Below are 19,135 nucleotides of genomic sequence, written 5' to 3' on the forward strand. Positions count from 1 at the left end.
ATTGGTCATCATTTTTAATTATAGGCAAAAGTATGATGGAGAAAAATTTTAAAGCATAAATGGTTGAGATAATAAATAATGAATATTAGACAGCAAATTTGGAGGATAGATAAGGGCATAATTGACAATTCATACATAAAGTAAACTCTGCTAAAGAATCAAAGCGTCAGTAATCTTAAACTAATATATCTTTCGGCATATTTTTAAAATGGAATTATGATTATATCATGCTTATTCTTTTTTTTGTAATTTTTCTCATTTTTAAAACTGTGCCTCCATTCTTCGCTTAAAAAAAGTAATGCTGTACCGTCCATTCTTCGCTTAAAAAAAGTAATGCTTGTCCATAAAAAAACAAAAAGAGGTAATCACACGACAAACATAATCAATATGTTTTTTATGATCTCTGTAATGGGGTAAAAATTTTAAAATAAACATAAACAGCAAAAAAAAAAAAAAAAATACATGTTCATTTTTAAGAGTAGAGTTTGAACGGATAGCTAAACCACCAGAATGTCATGGACGTAGTAAATTGCTCCTGGCAACAAAGCTATTTACCTCAAAAAGTCCACTATTTTACCATTCTTCAGCCTCCATTCTCACATTTCTTCAATCTAAAATGGCATATGTAGTAATAAAATATCTACGCAAAATTTCATAATTTGAGCTCACCCAAAGGTAAATATTTAAATAAACAAAAATTCCTCTGTTCAACTGCACAGTATTCACCTTTCAGTCTTTACGGCATCACATTAGAATATACTAGCCTGAGTCCACATCTCCGTATGGTAATGATTGTTTATGCACATCACATTACAGAAAAAAAATGTACAGTCAACTATTTCAACAATTATCTCCATTGCGTCAACTACAGAATTAAAACCATGTTGTAACTGAACCATCCTCCAATTGGGTCTCACACTGACGCTAACATGACTATGTTTATGATTTTATAAACTTCTTAGCCTTCTTTGAGAAACTTCTAACAATATTTCTGTTAGAAAATGTCAGAGGAAGTTCTTCATCAGCAGCCTCTCTTTGATCAGTCCAGCTTTGGGATGCACTTCCACTGCCACCATTGCCTACCCGAGATAATTCCTCGAGTATGTGAGGATCTTCAGGTATATCCCGATATAAATGCTTCAGTATGAAAAGTGCCGTATCATAATCTCTCCAATAATTTCTGCATATAAAAAGATTAACAAACAAAAAGGATATTTACACAAAGGAGCGCTTATAAAGGCATCGATAAATATAGACCTTCAAATATCAGATACAGTAATGTATGTTCAAGTGACTGAAGCATTATTGATGATTGTAATATTCCTGAATGATAGAGAACCAACATTTTCTGGATTTAATAAATGAAAGGATAGTATGTTAATGCAAAGCATCAAACCAGATAAGACATTGACACTAATAGAACCTACTTATATAGGATATTAACTCATTTAGTAAAAGAATTAAGGAAAATAGCTTTCTACTCTCAAGTCTACTAAGTAGAACTTTTCTCAGATCTACTACATTTTCCGTCAAGCTGAAGCTTGCATAAGCTTAACCTTGTTGCAAACAAGCTAAAAAGTAAATAAAAAAATTTCAACCAAATTAAAAACACTTGTAACTTTACTAATTAGACAAACCGGCTACAAATAGATTGCAAACTTCTGTGAACCACAACTTCCAAACAAGCTTAACCAACAAGGACCATGACCATAAACCTTCCATGAACAACTGCATACTTCAGAAAAAACTTTTCACCAAGTTTAAAACCTGTCAGGACCTGAAGATGGGGATAATTTCTGTTATTCTGTTAAAAATAAATAGCTGTTAAGAATTAGCTAAGAAGCATTCAAGTACGAAGGACACTGATACGCCAGCTGTCATTTGTACTTAGTACTAAGTTTTTATTTTTGTTTTATTCTCTCTGTAGGATGGGCATTGCAGTATATCATCTCTGGTTTGTAATAGGAAAATCATAAAGAAATTGGATGAAAATCTACTCTAAATTCTGTCCTCTCTAGCTCTCTCTTTTCTCTCTTCCCTACCTCTTCCTTCTCCTATCCCTACTGTTGTCAAAGAACACAGGGAAATGATGGGAAACAAGGTGGCTTGAATCATTACATGGAAAGCCACATGGGAAATCACAGCAACATTGGAGATTGTATGAGCTTCAAAGCTCACGGCCATCAAGGAAATCATGGAAATGTGATCTTAAGAGCTCATAAAGGAGCTTACATGGAAGCTCAAGGCTTCCTGATCTTAATAGGCTACGGATTGGACCTCATGAAGCATGGAAGTCACGGCAAGGCCAACACAAAGAAAGATCCTCACGGCTTGATCCACTAAGTGAGATAAAAGGTTCAATTCAAAAGTCTATGATGAGTCAACTTCAAGGTGCACTTGGACTATATGGATGGAATATCTCTATGTCATGGGCCAATAAACTCAAGAGAGACTTTTCCAAGTTTATGTTAAGGGATGGATCTATGAAGAATAGAGACTTGGGCCAAACTTTGAAGACCTAGAAAGAGGAAAACCGAGCCTATCAAGTCAAGAGAAGAGGCAGCCACTAAAGTGTCTAAGAATTCAAGAAACCCGAGCAACCAATAGTCCTACACATTATGGCCTTGTGGAAAGCCCTTTTCCAAGAGTTTTTATCATCAAAACCGAGTCTCAAAGTATCTTAAAGTTTAGGGACAGTCAGGCAAATAATTATCCACATGATAGACATCAAGAGTCATCAAGATCTTGGACTCTTGGACAAGTAATCAACTCGCCAATCACTCTTGTTATCATGGGATGGATGGATTATAAAGCATATTAAAGACATGGAGGATCAAGAATTCTTATTTTATAATGATACATGGCAGATTCATTCATGATAACTCGTTCAAAAGGAATCCTTAAGATTATGAACAACTTGGATTTATACATGAGAAAATTTTCTCTCTCACGAGAATTTTTCTCCTACTTTATCTCTTCACAAACGGTCAGCTTCTTCTCGAGAGAAGAGCATCTGTGTCCACTGCAACAGTCAGCCTTCACTGCTAGCAGTGGAGCACAGTCCAGCTCCTGCTACTAATTTTTCCAGGTTTTTTGCCTCTCCATCACCAAGCCATTTAAAGAAATGAACTCATATCAATGGAGATATTGTCGATAAGAATTTTATGTTAAAGAGAATACTATGCTATATAAGACATTCTATTATTTACAATTCTAATAATAAAATAATATCATCTAATTAGAATTTTTTAAAAATAAAAATAATTTCCTATATATATGCTAAGTGTAACAATACAATTAAAAAAATAGAATATTTTTTTCTTCAAAAATCTTCATGGTATCATAACCAAATAAATCTATTTTAATATTTTAATTTTAGAATTTTTTCCAAACCCTAAAAATAGCAAAAAAAAGCCAGATCAGAGGAAGTAGCCAAACTTCTTCCGTCGCCAGTAGGAAGTTTCTGGCAACGATCTGCTTCACTTCACAGATGCGTCACCAGCCGCGTCTTCACAAGCCCGAGCCGAGCCGCTTGCGGCAAGCCGATCGAACTTTAAGCCTGAGTTGAGCTATTGTTGAGCCAAGCCGTTTTTGAGCCAAACCATTTTTTAGTCGAGCCATTTTGTTGGTCAAGCTGTTTTTTGAGGCGATCTGTTTTTTTTTCGAGCCATTTTTTGAGCCAAGTCGAGCTGTTGTCTGATATATATAGTTCTAGTTTACAACACTTTTTGGCATTCTTTGGTACTAATTAGAAGATATGTTCTTCATTACTAGATATTGTTTATTCTTATTTTTAGTACTCTAAAATAACATAATCAAAAACAAGTGAGTGTTTCTAGTTTTGAAAATCCTTCATTACAAATCAGTCTCATAAAATATGATAAAACTAATTATCTTACTTGATCGAGATCTTATTTATTTTTTCATCAAATTTAGAGAACTGCAAGGCTACATTATTGAGGAGGTGAAGACACCAGATGTTTATAATTTAGAATATAATAAATAGAACTGTAAAAGCTCCTTAATAATTTCATGACTTATCAATTTCATGCAACTCCACATTGGCAGAATATATCTATTGTTTAATACTGTCGAAAAAAAATGAAATGCAGCGTCTCTTACGTACTCACAAATAGGTCATTAGACACCTAAATTAATAAACTCGATAATAAAGTTCATAGCACAAAATAAGGAGAGATGACTATTGTTCAATATTTTTCTAAATTGAGAGGATTATAACAGAAATTAGATTGTTATCAATACTTTCAGGCAAAATGTCCTTCAGATACAGTCAAATTTTAAAAATTAATAGAAAAAAAACAATTTTATGATTTCTTAACTGGTCTAAACATCGAATATGATCAAATACGGATTCAGGTGCTTGGTAAGGATCATCTTCCCTCATTAGAACACATTTATACTTGTGTCTAGTAAGAAAAAAATAGAAAAAATACCATATTTTACATTGCACCATTTGCGAAGGCTGGATTAGTTGTTTAGTCTAACCAATCCAGAAATATATAGAAGTATGCCTATTGTAGCAAACGAAAACACACAAGTGAAACTTGCTGGAAATTGCATGAAAAACCAATTAGGGGTCTTGAAGGAAAAGGAGGTGAAACCACAAGAGCTCAAACAAATTTTGTTGAAATCAGAAAAACACCTGACTCACCATCCGTTGGAACTTTTTTAATAGAAGAGATTCAAACCTAAAGCGTCTTCTAACTCAACTTAACTCTTCATCAACTGTTGGCACATCAAATGTGGTAAAATAAAGTATTTATCATCTTCATCATATTTTCACTCTTAATATTTGAATTATAAACTCTAAAGCTAACAGACACATGACAAACTCTATCAAAGAATTCCTAACTAATTTTTTTTGTCCTGACGGAGAAAATGTCCATATAGCATATGGGTCATACACGCTCGTGTTTGCAACAAGTTCTATTAATTGTACCCCTACTATTACATTGTCTTCAGTTTTATATATACTTAATTTTTTTAACAACCTTTTATCTATTAGTGTCATTACTAGAGATTTCAACTATAAAATTAAATTTTTTCTTACTAGAAGCCGTGAAAAAAGAGGAAGGCCCACCATTCACTAATAAGGCAAGGCTGGTTGTAGTGACACAAGATTTGATCTAATTTCTCCATTTATCGCCAAAACCCATTCTTTGCAGCAAATAATCTAGAAATTTCCATTTAACATGATCGAAAGCCTTTTCCATGTCCAGTTTGCATAAGATACCTTTCTTATTATGTCGAATAGTCTCATCCACAAGCTTGTTAGCAATAAGGATGGCATCAATAATCTGTCTCCCATTAACAAACGTGTGCTGAGAATTACTTATTATATATTTCAGCACACTTGTAAGTTTATAAGCCAAAACTTTCGATAACAGTTTGTAAATGCAACCAATAAGACTAATAGGACGATATCATTGATATTCTTGGATTGATTTTTTTTTTTGGATCATAACAAGAAAGAGTTGAATTAATAGAGCGAACAAGTTTACCATGAGCATGAAAATCCTTAATGAAATCAAGAATGTCCGGCTTAATGACCTTCCAAAAAGTTTGAAAAATTTTGATGTTGAATCCATCCGGACCCGTGACTATAAGTTCATCACAATTTTTCAAACAAGACCAGATCTCTTCCTCGGAAAACTCCTCCTCCGGTAGATTTTTTTGAGCCTCATCAAAACTATTGAAGAAGAAGTGGTAAAGTTTGGGCCTATAATTGTTGCTTTCTTTATACAGTTTCTGAAAATGTTCGTTTGCCCCCTCTCTAAGAGTCTCCTTACCTTTGATGCGCTTGTCATCCATATTGAGTTCTTCAGCGTAGTTCACTCTTCTTCTGTGATTAGCTAGCATATGAAAGTATTTGGAGTTTTTATCACCATCTTTGAGCCACTTTTCTCTTGATTTTTCTTTCCAGGAGGAAGCTTCCATTTGTAGTTTCTTGGCTAAATCAGCTTTCAAATGACATTTCCTCTCCCTTTCCAGAAAATTCAGATTACCTTTTCTTCTTTCCTATCTAGGACATCAATTTCAGAAATAAGATCAGTTATGCTTTCTTCCTCTTTTCTGCCCATGTCTCTGGCCCATCTTTTAATTTCCTGCTTTAGAGATTTTAGCTTGACAGTAATTCTGTAACTGATGGAACCCTGAACATGAGTGTTTTTCCATGTGTTAGTGACTAAATTTTTAAACCTTTAAAGCTTTCATAGATTTTTTATTTTGTGATATGAGTTTTCATTTTGTTCTAGAAAAATTATATCGTAATTTATTTAAAAAAACTTACATAAATTTTTTATTTTGTGATCCATACGAACTTGTTAAATATAAAAGAAGTTTCTATCATTTAAGAAATATTAGAAGTACTGATCATTTTATGACCATTCACTATGATGTGTGGAAACCTACTCAAAATACCTCCCTATCTGGTCATAAATAATTTGTTATTTTTATTAACTGTTGTACTAGATTAACATAAATTTATCTGTTAAAAGTAAAAAATGATGTATTTTCATGCTTTTAATTATTCCGTAAAATGATATGTATACAATTTAGTGCTAAAATTAAGATTCTGATAACTGATAATGGTATAAAATATATGAATAGTCGGTTTTATGCCTACTTGGAGTCAAATGAGATAATTTATTAGATAAATTGTGTCTACACCACTGAACAAAATGGGGTTGCTGAAAGGAAAAACAGATACATACTGGAGGTAACTCGGTCACTAATGTTCATCATAAATCTACTGAAAAGTTATTCAGGAGATGCAGTTCTCTCAGCTGCTTATCTTATCAATAGAATATTTTTGCGAATCCTGAATTTTAAAAATTCTATGAAGGTTTTGCAAAAACAAATTCCTAAATTATTCCTCCAAAAGTGTTTGGATGTGTATGCTTTATTCATGCTACAAATGTGGATAAGTTAGAACTTAGAGGTTTCAAATGTGTATTTGTTAGATATTCTCCTACCCAAAAAGGTTAAAAGTGTTATCATTCACCGTCTGAAAAATACTTTATAACCATGTATCTTATCTTTAAATAAACTGACTCTTACTTTAACTCAAACCCAACACCTCTTTAAAAGAAGAGTGAGAAGAAAGAGCTGATACCTAATTGGGTAAAACTTGACAGTCATATTTAAGGAAAGATTCATATTCAGGAGAGTTCTATTGCATAAAGTTTTACTCAAGAAATAAATATTGGACATCTGGATAAACCAAACTTGAAGAAGAATTCAATAAGAGATAAATCAAAAAAGGCTATCATGCAATCTTTACCAGATCAAGAATCTTCTCTAGTTCCAGAAGATACTAGCGAGACATCTTTCTCCCTTGTGATTTATCAGATAAACCTATTGTTCTTAAAAAGGGAACAAGGACTTGCACTAAGCATCCTATATCTAACTTTGTTTTCTGTGATTCTCTATCTCTTTCTTATAAAGTTTGTGTCTTATCTGTTTCCTTTGTATCTATTCTACAGAATTGCAGAGAAATGTTAGGAGATCCCAAGTGAAAGGAAGGCATGATTTAAGAAATGTAAGCATTGATAAAAAGTGAAACATGGGAACTTGTTTCACCTCCACAGACAAAAAAGATAGCTTGTTGCAAATGGGTGTTCACTGTAAAACACAAAGCAGACGGATCGATTGAAAGTAAAAAGCTAGATTGGTAGCTAAAGAATTTACTCACACTTATTAAATTGACTATCAGGACACCTTTACCCCTGTTGTAAAGACGAACACAATTAGAATACTTCTGTCTTATATAGCTACCCTTAATTGGGATCTACAACAATTTGATGTAAAAAATGCATTCATCTATGAAGACTTATAGGAAGAGATATACATATAAATTCCACCTAGATTTGATGATAAGAGGACACAAGTAAAAATTTGCAAATTAAAAAATATCTTATACGGATTGAAATAGTTTCCAAAAGCATGGTTTGAGAGGTCTAAAAGAGATGATCTCTTTTGAATATTAACAAAATAATGTTGATCATATATTATTTATCAAACATCATGAGGGTAAGATCACTTTACTTATTGCTTATGCAGATGATATTGTGATGACTGGAGATGATATAGAGGAGATAGCTCAATTGAAAGAACTTCTTACTCAAGCGTTTGAAATAAAGAGTATAGAAAAATTGTAATATTTCTTGGGAATTGAAGTTTCCATATCTAATAAAGGGATCTTCATTTCTAAAAAAAAGTATATCTTATACTTAATGAGAAAAGACTGGTATGATGGGTTGTAAGCCAGCAAAATCATTCATTAAAAGTAATCACAAAGTACAAACAGATAGTGGGTACATCTTGAGAAAATATCAGAGATTAATTGGACGACTCATTTATCTCTCACATACCAAATCTGAATAGCTTATGTAGTTAGTCTGGTGAGTCAGTACATGTATGATTCTCGCGAAACTCATTTACATGCTATCTTCCGCATATTGCGATACCTGAAATCTACACTAAGAAAAGTTATGCTCTTTTCTAAACATGATCACTTTAACATAGAAGTATTTACAGATATTGATTGGGTTGGGTCTCTAAATAATAGAAAATCAAGTATAGGTTACTGCACACTCGTATGAGACAACTTAGTTACATGAAAAAGTAAGAAGCAAAATATAGTTGTCCGCTCCAGTACTGAAACAGAATATAAAGCAATAATTGAAGTAGTATGTGAATTACTATCATTGCAAAAACTAATGAGGGAATTAAAATTGCTCATAGAGAAAAGGCTATCCATGTTTTGTAACAAAAGTGAGCATGAACATTACTCATAAGCCAGTTCAACATGACATGACAAAATATATTGAAATTAAACGACACTTCATAAAAGATAAAATGTTTGATGGCTTCTTATTCTTTTATCATGTATCTTCTACTAATCAGGTAACAAATATCTTCACTAAATGACTATTCAATAAATCTATCCATAACCTAATTTGCAAGTTGGGCATGTATGATATCTTTGCACCAACTTAAGGGGGGGTGTTGGTAAAGATTCCATGTTAAGTAGAATACTATGCTATATAGGATATTTTATTATTTAAAATTCTAATAATAAAGTAATATCATGTAATTAAAATCCTTCTAAAATAATGATAATTCCCTATATATATTTTAAATGTAACAACACAAATAATAAGAAATAAAAAGAATAGAATATGTTTTTCTTTAAAAATCTTCAGACACAAAAGTGTCACTCACAAGGACAAGCCTACTTGATAAATCAACAAATGGAAAAGAAATGCTCCAGAATACAAAGAGTTCAAAAAGAAAACTAACGTTAAGAACTCACCTCAGATATCTAGAAAATCCCATAGGTACCAATCTATTTCTACATTCAGGAAAGTTCCCTACTTCACATTATTTAAATGTCTCAAATATATCATTTGTACATTCATCATTATAGACTAAGGAGTAATGGTTCATATAACAAAACTTCTCCACTATTTAATACATATGTTCCTTATCCCAGTGGCAGAAATATTTTTCCAAAAAATTTCCTGTCAAGAGGGACCATGCTAATCATCCTACAATGTTGGCCAAATGAGTGAGTTCGGTCTACGCCTGACCGGCTGCTCCTTGGTCGATACCCTCTCGGTCACAGTCCTAATGGCTACTCTGTGGCCAATACCCTAAGCATTGGTTCTCTGAGTTGTCTCTAGAGTAACCTATGCTCCAGGATATAAGAATTACCAATAATTCCAATTCTTTTAGTATTAATATTCCTATCATTTCTTTAAATATTATTAATATTCCTGTCCTATAAGTAATATTCCTAAACTAGTTTTGGTACTTTCTAATCTAGTTAGGAAAGGCCTACTTAGCTCTATTAATATGACTATAACCACTTACGAGAATGATTCAAGTATCTAATAATATATTTCAAGAGTTTCTTAAGTTTATAGTTGTGTGATGCAATCAAATCCTTAAGTAAAATGCTTAAAACTTCTTTAAGTATTATGTGCACAAAAACCTTACGTAATCTTGGTTTTTATCCCCATCCCTTATCAGACAAATTAACCCTATTTGTCCTATGTCAAAACCTTAGAGAAGAATGGAGAAAAAGAAGAGGCCAAACGAGAAGAGAAGAAAAATTTAGAGAATACGAGTGAGAATACAAATCTAAGTTTTCATAATGGCCCTCCATGCCTTTCATTTCCAACAAATGGTTATTACACTTTGATAAGTCAACAAATGCGGTTTGAACTCCAGGATATGGTTATCCAGGTAGCAGATACATAAGGTAAAGCTGTAAAATATCCATAAACATTAGAAAAAATATGGAAATTAAGGAAATACAAATAAATGTTAAACGAAAACTAGACATTTATTTAAGCACAAAGAGTAAATTGCCTCGTTAAAAGGACCTTATCCTCAAGGATCAAAAGTTCGGAAATTACAAATAAAAATCTTCACAGTCGTCCCAAGTGAGTTCAGCATGAAAGAGACCAAGCCCATGAACCAAAAGCTGCACTGTCAGGGCATTCGTAAACTTGATTAAGTATGTGATCGAGAATGGACTGGGAGAAGAACGAGGGGGGGGGGGGCGGGGGGGGTTGTTGGTGTACAAGATAGTTTATTCTAGATTAGAAGGTAGATAAAAAGTGGATTGTGTCCAGTAGCTAGTATCAAGAGTGACACGTGAAATATTGGGTGAATGGCCGCAGCAGATATGAGAGCAAGAGTGTCAGAAACTGCAGACGGAAGTGCAAGAGTGTAGCCAATTGAGCCCACTTCAGCAACCACCTGAAAAGGACCATATAGCGTGGAGCTAACTCAGGAGCATGTCATTCTGGAAGAAACAAAAACCTTTTTCGTGGATCATAGAGGCGGATTTACCATGGGAGGGATTCCCAAAGGTTCTTATGACCTTGCCTGGGAGTAGTGCGGTTAGCGTGGGACCTCTTTACAATGAAGGTAGGAAATCGATCGGAGGCTAAGGAGCGGGTCAATTCCTTTTTCCGGTCGTTTAAAGCCTTCAGTTTTTCAAATTGCTAAACAACAGCGGATGAGGCCGACAACTACATGAGGAGGAAGGAAGAAATTCATCCTACTTTTCTTTTTAAAAAGCGGGCGGTTAGGGCATGAAAAACCTATAATCTTCGCCCATCAAATTAGACTGGCCACTGACATATCGGACGCTTTTCAGATAGAAGTCCTCATTTTGATGTTTAGAGGTCGTTCTGCAAGGTACCGAAGTCATTTGATCGGGGAGAAAGCACACACGATCCATATATAGATAAATAGTACCAGTGGAGTCGGACGGTGCTAGTGCTCTCACTTACGGAAAAGGGGGCTCCCGCATCAGAAAGATGAGCAGTTTTTGAATCCTAATATCTTACTTATATGGCGAGTTTAAGATACATCCAGTCCCCAATACTTAAAAACCCTCTTTGTACAATGCTAGTCAGCATTAGCCTTCATCCAGTTGTGCCCATTTTGGATACATTGCACTATTGCTTCCTGATTGTGAAGCTGAAGATCAACTTCTTCTGCTTGGAATCATCTTGCAAATATGGGATGCGTACAGGGGAAACATTTAGGCCGCTATATGATTAGTTGTTTTCACTATAGTCGTCATCATTCTTGATCAGTAACCCCAAGTGTTAAATATCTAGAATGTGGTGACCATCTGCCACTGTGCTCTGTGAACTACTCTAATACCAATTGACACTAACCTCAGTAGATGACTGAACCCTAGAGAAAAGGGTAGAGGAAGAAAAGAGCGAGATGGTAGAGAGGGAAACAAAGGAAAATTACAGAGACAATGAGAAAGAACATGAATCTTCCTGGTAAATTTTCCCAACTCTTCTCCATGCTTTTCATTCCCATAAATAGGAGATTACACCTTAACAAAAAACTAATCATCCCTAGCTTCCTGATGTGTTTATCTAGGTGGCAAAGAAGGTAGAGCTGGAGAAAACAAGCAAGCAATAGAGAGAAGACGAAAAAAGGAAATACACGTAAAAGAGAAGCAAAAACAAGTAATTTAAGCAGAAAGGAAATTTGCAACAAAGTAATAACAATATGAAGTTAAAATGATTTTTTCACAGCATAACAAACTTACGTATGTGCTCCGATGGCTTGTAGATAAGGATGTTCAAAAGTCTTATCCTGCTTGACCAACCAAAAAAACCCATGGAGAAAAAAGGAACAATGTAAGCTTTTTTAAGGCAATGGCAAACTGACGGCCATGAGATAATTTAAAGGGAATAGCACAGCATTTATTATTTTAAGAAACAAATTATATCACTTCGTTACAATTAGCATCTTCACTATGCAAAAGGTAGATTAAAAAAAAAGGAGCTATAACCAAAAGGTGGATAAGCCATCCTCCTAAAAAAGGATAAGCAAAAAGATATATTAGAAAACCAAAACAAAAAGCAAAGAAACAAAAAGAACAATACAAAATCTCGAATTGTCGGAAAACAAATTCCAAAAAGAAACTGTGAGTTTTAGCTTACAAAAAAGCTAAGCACAGAATTTTATCTCAAAGATTGGTAAGAAAAGAGGAGCCTCCATGAAAATTAGAGCATTTCTCTCTACCTAAAGAACTCAAATATCTTTTTTCAACCTTATGAAAAAAAGGACCTGCAAAAAGCAGCCCCTTTTCAAAGCATGGAGTACTCTTTACTCCTTCCTTAAACAAATACAGCAGAAGAAATGAAGATATCCAAATTTGATGGAGACATGATTGATGCGAAAGGAGCAAGCAGAAAGAGCAATTAGGGCTCTCTAAACTTAAGTCAAAAGTATTGATTCTATTAAGAAACAAAGTCGAATAAAAACTCTAACCTCAGCATAAGTTTCGACTTCTAGAAATAGGAAGGAAGATCAGTATTACAGTTGCAGCTGTGAGTGAGGTAATCAAAGAGAGATTAATAGGTAATGGATCCTAAAGAGTCAAGGACCTAATTCTAGTGTTAAGGTTAGGAGACGGATGAAAAGAATCCAACAGGAGTGATTAAAATAGAAAGTCACAAATTTTCCAGCCACTGAGATTCCTAAAGTGGAACTTCCAAGATATAGAATTATCATGAAGGCAAGGGAAGCAATTTGAATTTTATTTCTAGCAGAAAGCCTTTAGCAATGAGGGAAAGAGATAAAAGACTATGATTTTCTTGATTTCTCAAGGAATTTGTTTTGTTTATTTTTACAATTGTACTTGTTTAACACATGGTTAACCAAATTACTGTATAAATAAATATGCAATGAATCAAAAGAAAAAGAAAACATACGGAAACCCACAGGCGTGCTATGTGTCAATGCTTTTGTAGCACACAGATAAAGAGAGAATAAACAAATGACTGGTGACAGAATAATCCAGACTATACTGCTTAAACTAAATAGGATGAGTACCCCTTGATCAAAAACAAAAATAAAAAGGATAACTACCCACTTGGAGAACATGATCTATTCTCCCTTCATCACTTCCAGTCAGCCTCTCCATCATTATAGAACCATAGGATCTCTCTTCTTTTTCTTCAGCCTTTTCTGCTCTCTCTGATGTACAGACAAGAAAAAATGTGGGCATAAGGATTTTTAGATAAGAATGCAATTAGATCAAAGTTACCCAAATGTTTTTAATTTATTCACGCGAACGATGAAGGAAAAGAGAGCCCTTTACTCATTGATTATTATTATGAGCAAATGGAATTCAAAGAAAAGCCATTCGTAGAATTCTTGTGAAATTCTTGATTACCTTCTAGGTTATCCATGCTTCTTGATTGGCAAACACTAAGCACCTTTGCCTGCTCAAACAACATAGCATTCAGAATTTCATTAGTTCTAGGTGTATCACCAGATACTCAACACCAAGTAATGGGATTTCCATTGTTTCAATAGACCAACTGAGACAATCCACACTCAGATCATATAAACTTAAAATTACAAAAGTAACAATGAGAAGCTATTTGAAGTCTATGATTTCCCAACTAGTATCTGCATGAGACCCACGGCCATATGCACAGTTTTAGGTTGTTTCTGAGTCGGTGGAAGAAGCTCTGTAATCTTATTACTGCAGCTACATTTTGGGTTTGAAAGAAAGGAACAAAAATTACTTCTCATAACAAGGATTTAGGGAACCATTTTTTTGTAAACGTACATGGGAGGCACCAAGGAGGATTTAGGGAACCTTTGTTTTTCTTTCGTAAACACATATAGGAGGCACCTCCTTGGTCCCTCTAAATGTCAACTCTTCTTATACTTCAAAAAAGTTCTAGAACCAGCAATGTCAAATGAGTCCAATACTAAAAAATCAAACCATTCCAGTGGCCAGAAGGTGGGGTGTGAGACATGCACCAAGACCATGTGTGGACTATTACTCTCAACAAAAAGAATTGAGTGGTTTCCCAACTTGATGGGTTTGATCGGTTCTATGCTAGCTCACAAGCAGCACAAAACCTGACTATGTAATTAAATATAAGTTTTCATTTCTTATATCTAAGAACGTGTATATAGAGATTTATTATTCCATAATAAACAGAACTCCTCGTTCTTCCACTTGCCATCAGAGTTTTAGAAGAAAAATCATAACTCTTTCTATAAACCCTGATCGGTGTTGATCACCGAAACAAAAAAGCCTCCACAGCCAGCCACCATTATCATAACCGGTTTTCAAACAATCCAGCCTCGTGCCACAGCCCTTCTGTGCAATAACTGTCCAGCCATGCAGCCACCTGCAGTCCTCACTCCAGCCACACAAGCACCAGAGCTGCGTGCCTACACCAACAGCCCCGGAAGCTGCTATCTGCATGCTCAGAACGTCGCGTGCTACTAGAGCCGTGTGCTACCAGGAGCCAGCAGCTGCTGTTGCTATCTGCTCCAGCAGCTCCTTAGCCATGCAACTGGAGTTTTAGACCATGTTAGAGGTCACACCCCAAGCAACTAGCATGAACTTGGACATGCAAATTCGCAACAATAAACTGGAGAATTCAAAAAATTTCTGGCAATCAATCGCCTAAATGGAAAAAATTACCTGAAATAGTCACAACTGATTCGTACAATCTTCAAGGGAAAAAGAAAATTAACCAGATTTTGTGCACCGGACCAAAACCGGGAGACCCACAATTTGATGCACAGAATAAAGAAGATTCAATGACAATGACATGACTCTGAAACTCGACACTCCTAGAGATAACTAATACGTTTATGTTTTTACCCAATACGAGAGAGGTTTGGAAAAGCGTCCAGGAAAGTTACTCCAAAGTTAAAGACATGGCCCAAATTTATAATTCAATAACAAAGAATTGGTCTACATAGCAAAGGAACCAGATCAGTTACGGAATATACCAGTCTCCAGAAAGACTGGTGGTTGGAATTAGAGCAGTATCACTGTTTCAAAATATAGATTACAGCAAAAGACAGCTATCCTAAAGAAATTTATGGAGAGTGATAGAGCATATAACAATTCATGGCTGTTCAATGAATTTGACCAGCGTGAGTTCAAATATTAGAGAAAAAAGAGATGTCATCACTGAATGAATTGATTTTTGTCTTCATTGCATAAGAGAGCAAGAGGCGTGGTATGGAATCTCACTCCAAATAAAGCACTACATGATTACCAAGGTTTCTGAACCACACCAACAGGTAAAGAAGCCAAGTCAACCTGATACACAAGCAACAAGTAGAGAAAACAGGGACAATATATAATGTACCTTATGTAATAAACCAAAGCACACCAAAGAGAATGCTAGAAACTTCTTGGAAAGTCCACCACCTCCAGCAAAGATTAAGGATACAAAAATATCCCATAGAGGCCTCATGAACAAGCACATGCGGCTAACCAATAAGGGGAAGAGAAGATTGCATATCTCAATAAGTTCAAAGCAGAGATCGAATGCTTAAAGAATTGACTTGAGGTTCTGGAGAAACCAACAGGTACAGGTTTATTAGCACGCGCAAGTACATTTTCTACCTTACATGGACTAAATGTCTCCAATGAACCATTTTCTGCCTCAAAGAGCCATAGATCACATGACCAATTCATCAAAACACTTTAACACCTATTTCTGGTGTCCAAGTAGTAAAAAGATAATTATTTCTGATGGTTCACTAACCACCAAAGCAAGTGTAGGAAGTGCCAAGATTAGCCCCCCTTTTACCTTACATATGTGCTTCATGACTCATAATATAATGATTTTTCCAGTCTCTCATTGTATTTTTAGGATTAGACCTCTGAAAAAATTATTGATCATGTTGAGGCGTCGAACACATCGTACTTCTTGGATGCACCTAAGATACCACGCCCTGCATTTTCCACTAGTTCTTTAGACAAGATCTGATTACACCATCAGCAATTAGAATACCCTTTTTTTATATTCTTAAGTTTATATTTCTCTCCTTATTTAAAGATCCCATCAATAGAAATCTGCACTACCATGAATGTGAACTAGCAAAACACAAACATCTAATTTTTCTCCTTAATAATAAAAGAAGCAATTTTCTGTCTAAATTGATTCTAGTAATATTTAGGGTCCTTGAAATATTCACAATACTGAGGTTAGATGGTGTTTGTTACACCTCATTCACCGCCCGTGCTAAACTATTTTTGGAAAACTCTATTTATTTGGGTTTTAAGTTCACACAGAATTTATTTAATTTTATTCTGCAGTTTTATATCGTAATTCGTAAATTATATCGATTTTATTATTTTATTTTATTTTAGTTTTATTTAATTTTACCATATTTTATTTTATTTATTATTTTTATTTTTATTTTTTTAAATAAATAATTTTCAGGAGAAAACGAAAAAAAAAGGAAAAAATAATTTTCGGGAGAGAGATTACCCGCGCACTATGCCCATGCGTGCGCGTGGGACAGGCACAAGACGTGCGCACAGTTCACACGTCCCATCTGCGTGAGGCGTGGGGCCAGACCTGCGTGCGCAGACAGGACTGGCACTGCACACTGTGCGCGCGCCTTCCGTGCAGCAAGCCTACGCGAATAGGCCTGTGCGCACAGCACCCCAGCGCGTCGTAGGCCCTGCGCATGCATAGGCTAACTCCTGCACATGGCAAGGTAGCCCGGCGCCTGCAGGCTAGGCCTGCAGTGTGCGCCGGTCGGGTGAGGCACACTGCCACCTCGGGCAGTGTGTCGCCGCGCACCTTGGGCGGCGTGCTGCCGCTTGGGTTGTGCCGCCGCCGGTGGAGGAGGATTCTCCTCTGTTTTTTTGTTCCACGTCAAATCAAGCATCTCTCCCATTTCTTCGTTCTCTCTCTTCATCGGATTTCGCCACTTGACGCAAATCTGACGGTCTACATTTTCTATAAATAGGGACCCTTTCTTCCATTTCCTCATCACTTCTATTCTTTCACCTTCCAAGAGTTAGAGAGAGAGAGAGAGTCATTTAGAGAGAGAAGAAGAGGAGGAGAAGAACGATGTAGAAAAAACTATCGAGGTTTCGATAAGGAATCTACTATTTCTTTAAACGTTTTAAGAAGTATTTTTAAAAATTAAAATAATAAATCTATGATTTTGTGTTATTTTCATGTTGTATGTTTAGTAGTTTTAATAAAATAAATTGTTCTTAATTTCAATCATGCTATATGATTTGTAAGCACTTGATGATTTGCATGTAAATAAAATAATATGAAAACGGTAAGGTTATCTAGAAAATAAATATATAAAAAAAAAGTAAAATGAAGCTTGAATGGTCCAAGGTACGCATGTATTTGTATTGACATGCATAATGCATCAAATGTTTCGTTAGCTTTTTATCTGAAGGGTATCTGTTTCCCCCTCCCCCATCTGATCTGAAAAGATATGAGAGAACCGTTCTTTGTGGATAACAGTGTACCCTCTGATAAGAGCGTTGACGCAAATATCTGTTAGAAGTCACCCTTGATTAAGTACTGTCGTAACTATAAAATATCTAATAGGGTCACTACGGTCGGTATGGGTGTGGTCATAAATTGTATCATGGTTTAGCAAGCGGGAAATGTGCCTATTATCTGTATCTGATCTGGTCATTCCACATAAGTAGTCGGAAATCCGTATCTGTCCTCAGAGATGAAAGTCGGAACGACTTCACAAAGCATGACAAGAAAATTTGAGCATTCATGATTTATTTGATTTTCTCTATTGTCAAATATGCTGTTTGTTTTTATTGTTATGATTATGACATAATGTTTTCTTAATAAATAAATTGTTTTCATAACGTAGGATAGGACCATGACGTGACCTAATAGTAAGTGTTTATGATATAATTATTCACTTTTTAAATCTTACGATATTATTTAAATACTATTTTTCTTACTGAGTATATGTAACTCACTTTTTCTATACCCCCACAGATGAGGAAGATAGTAAGGGACCGTCAGCTGACCTACCCATCGAAGTCTATGAGAATCTTGTGGATTTGCAAATCTTGAGTGCATGATTGTTTTCGAACTCTAATGAATCCAATACCATTAATAGAAGTGGTCTTTTTTGTATTTTGACATTTGTATTTCGTAGCCACTTCTGGCCTCAATTATATATGTTTTTGAAACTCATATTTTGTAAGGAATTTGTATTAATTTGCTCCACTACATATAATTTTTATCATGCACTCATAACCTGTTTCTGTATCTGACACCCACATGACTTAGTTAGCATATGAGATGTCACAGATGGCATCAGAGCAGTTACGCAAATCAAATCCCTTACAACTGAGACTGTAGGTAGAAAAACCCTAAGGATATCTAGGAAAATATGTCATCTTTTCCAAATTATACCACCAACTCAAGTCTTTCTTTCTTTTGTAGGAATGACGCGAGGAAGATCTTCCGTAGAACATACTGAAAGACCCTAGGCCCAAACCCATCCAATCAGGGCCGAGTTTACCAAACTCTTCCGAGCTATCCAAGAATTGACCAAAGCCGTAGAACAGAATCAAGCCATCCCCTGTTAACATACCCCGGAGTACCAAACAACTGAGAGGTCTATCTCTCATAACATAGCAAAGTTTAGGAAACTTAACCAGCCACACTTTGCACGTGGCCCTAATCTCTTAGTAGCTAAAACTTGGATCCTACATATAGAAAAGTTTTTCTCTGTCTTAGACCTAACCGAGGAACAAAAAGTCCTATCAACCTTTATGCTGAATGGT

The 19,135-nt window shown here is 35.2% G+C and overlaps 1 protein-coding gene across 14 annotated transcripts in view; it reads right to left on the minus strand.

Moving 5' to 3' along the window:
• Positions 1-658: 658 nt before the first annotated feature.
• Positions 659-19,135, minus strand: part of SGR2 (shoot gravitropism 2 (SGR2)) — a 56,415-nt gene continuing 37,938 nt past the window's right edge. For 4 of the 14 annotated variants that reach the window (XM_088216300.1, XM_088216303.1, XM_088216301.1 and 1 more), the window contains 4 exons: positions 13,748-13,796; positions 13,445-13,548; positions 12,113-12,159; positions 659-1,180 (listed from right to left, as the gene is read on the minus strand). In XM_088216300.1, the coding sequence (XP_088072426.1) occupies positions 940-1,180; positions 12,113-12,159; positions 13,445-13,548; positions 13,748-13,796 (441 nt within the window). In that variant the 3' untranslated portion in view covers positions 659-939. Of the gene's footprint in view, positions 1,181-8,393; positions 8,502-12,112; positions 12,160-13,444; positions 13,549-13,747; positions 13,797-19,135 lie in introns of those variants that run through there. The other 10 variants (XR_015817945.1, XR_015817944.1, XR_015817943.1 and 7 more) reach the window with 10 other exon arrangements.

The sequence above is a fragment of the Carica papaya genome, chromosome 3 (genome assembly GCF_054855325.1).
Source record: "Carica papaya isolate Zhongbai chromosome 3, ASM5485532v1, whole genome shotgun sequence".
NCBI lineage: Eukaryota > Viridiplantae > Streptophyta > Magnoliopsida > Brassicales > Caricaceae > Carica > Carica papaya.